Source organism: Perkinsus marinus (genome assembly GCF_000006405.1).
Source record: "Perkinsus marinus ATCC 50983 genomic scaffold scf_1104296973140, whole genome shotgun sequence".
Taxonomy (NCBI): Eukaryota; Perkinsozoa; order Perkinsida; family Perkinsidae; genus Perkinsus; species Perkinsus marinus.
The window spans coordinates 1-899 of NW_003201498.1; the positions used below are offsets into that span (position 1 = coordinate 1).

The 899-nt window shown below is 48.5% G+C and overlaps 1 protein-coding gene across 1 annotated transcript; it reads right to left on the reverse strand.

Annotated features, from left to right (window-relative positions):
- Positions 1-537: 537 nt before the first annotated feature.
- Pmar_PMAR021593 (hypothetical protein) lies at positions 538-771 on the reverse strand (the record flags this gene model as incomplete). The annotated part of the gene is made up of 2 exons (XM_002766282.1): positions 538-640; positions 698-771. The coding sequence occupies 2 exons, from the start codon at positions 769-771 to the stop codon at positions 538-540; spliced, it is 177 nt and encodes a 58-aa protein (XP_002766328.1).
- Between the last annotated feature and the right edge of the window lie 128 nt (positions 772-899).

An 899-nucleotide genomic window follows, 5' to 3' on the forward strand; every position in this document is an offset into this window, starting at 1 on the left:
TGAATCTTAATCAGCGTTAGAGAGAATACTCACGGCGTATCCTGAGTAATCGAATGGTAGGTAATGATGGATAATCCGTGATGGAGGGTCCGATAGTGAGCCATCAAAGATACCATTGGCACATGGTGCCACTGGCCTCTCCCATACGGTACGAGTAACACACAGAACGTGACTCTTTAGTGCATCGCTGAAAGAGACAAGCGACGTGTCCGACGAAATGCCAGCTGAACTTACATCGAACAAGTCTGAACAGTCCAGGAGGCAACGACCCAAAACGCACTTGACATCGACATTGGCACTACTCGCAGGAGCCGGAGGACACTCCGAAGCTTGTGTGCATTCCTTAGCACAGATCGCCAAGCCAGTTTTACCGCTAGGGCTCTACATGGGGGGCTTCATGCGCGCAATCACATGATCAGCCTACGTGAATAGCGAATAGGCTCTGTTGGTTCGGGCAATTACAGTTCCCGACAAATTCTCCTTTAGAATAAGTGCAGTCCGTGGGTCTACCGTAGTATGGCAAGTTTGAGTTCCCTACTAGTCCGTCCATATCTGACATGAGCGCACAGCAGTCACTGCAGGAACCCGAATGGTCCTTTCACCGATAGTCTGCCCCTGGTCGACGCTCTCGTCATGAGACCTAATCAAAGAACTACTACAAATTCAATCAATGCAGTCTTATGGCTCAGTAACTTACATAGTCAGTTCGGTGATATTGAACCCGCTGCCCGAGACTATGAACAGAGCGATGAGAGGAATGATGGAGCACATGACGTATGCAAATACACTATGTAAATAATTTAATCCCACTGACAGGTAACTGGAACTAACTGATAGCTCATCCACTATCAGCTCCCGTCCCGATTCCGTTCTCACACTCGAGGAATCTAGAAGTTCCG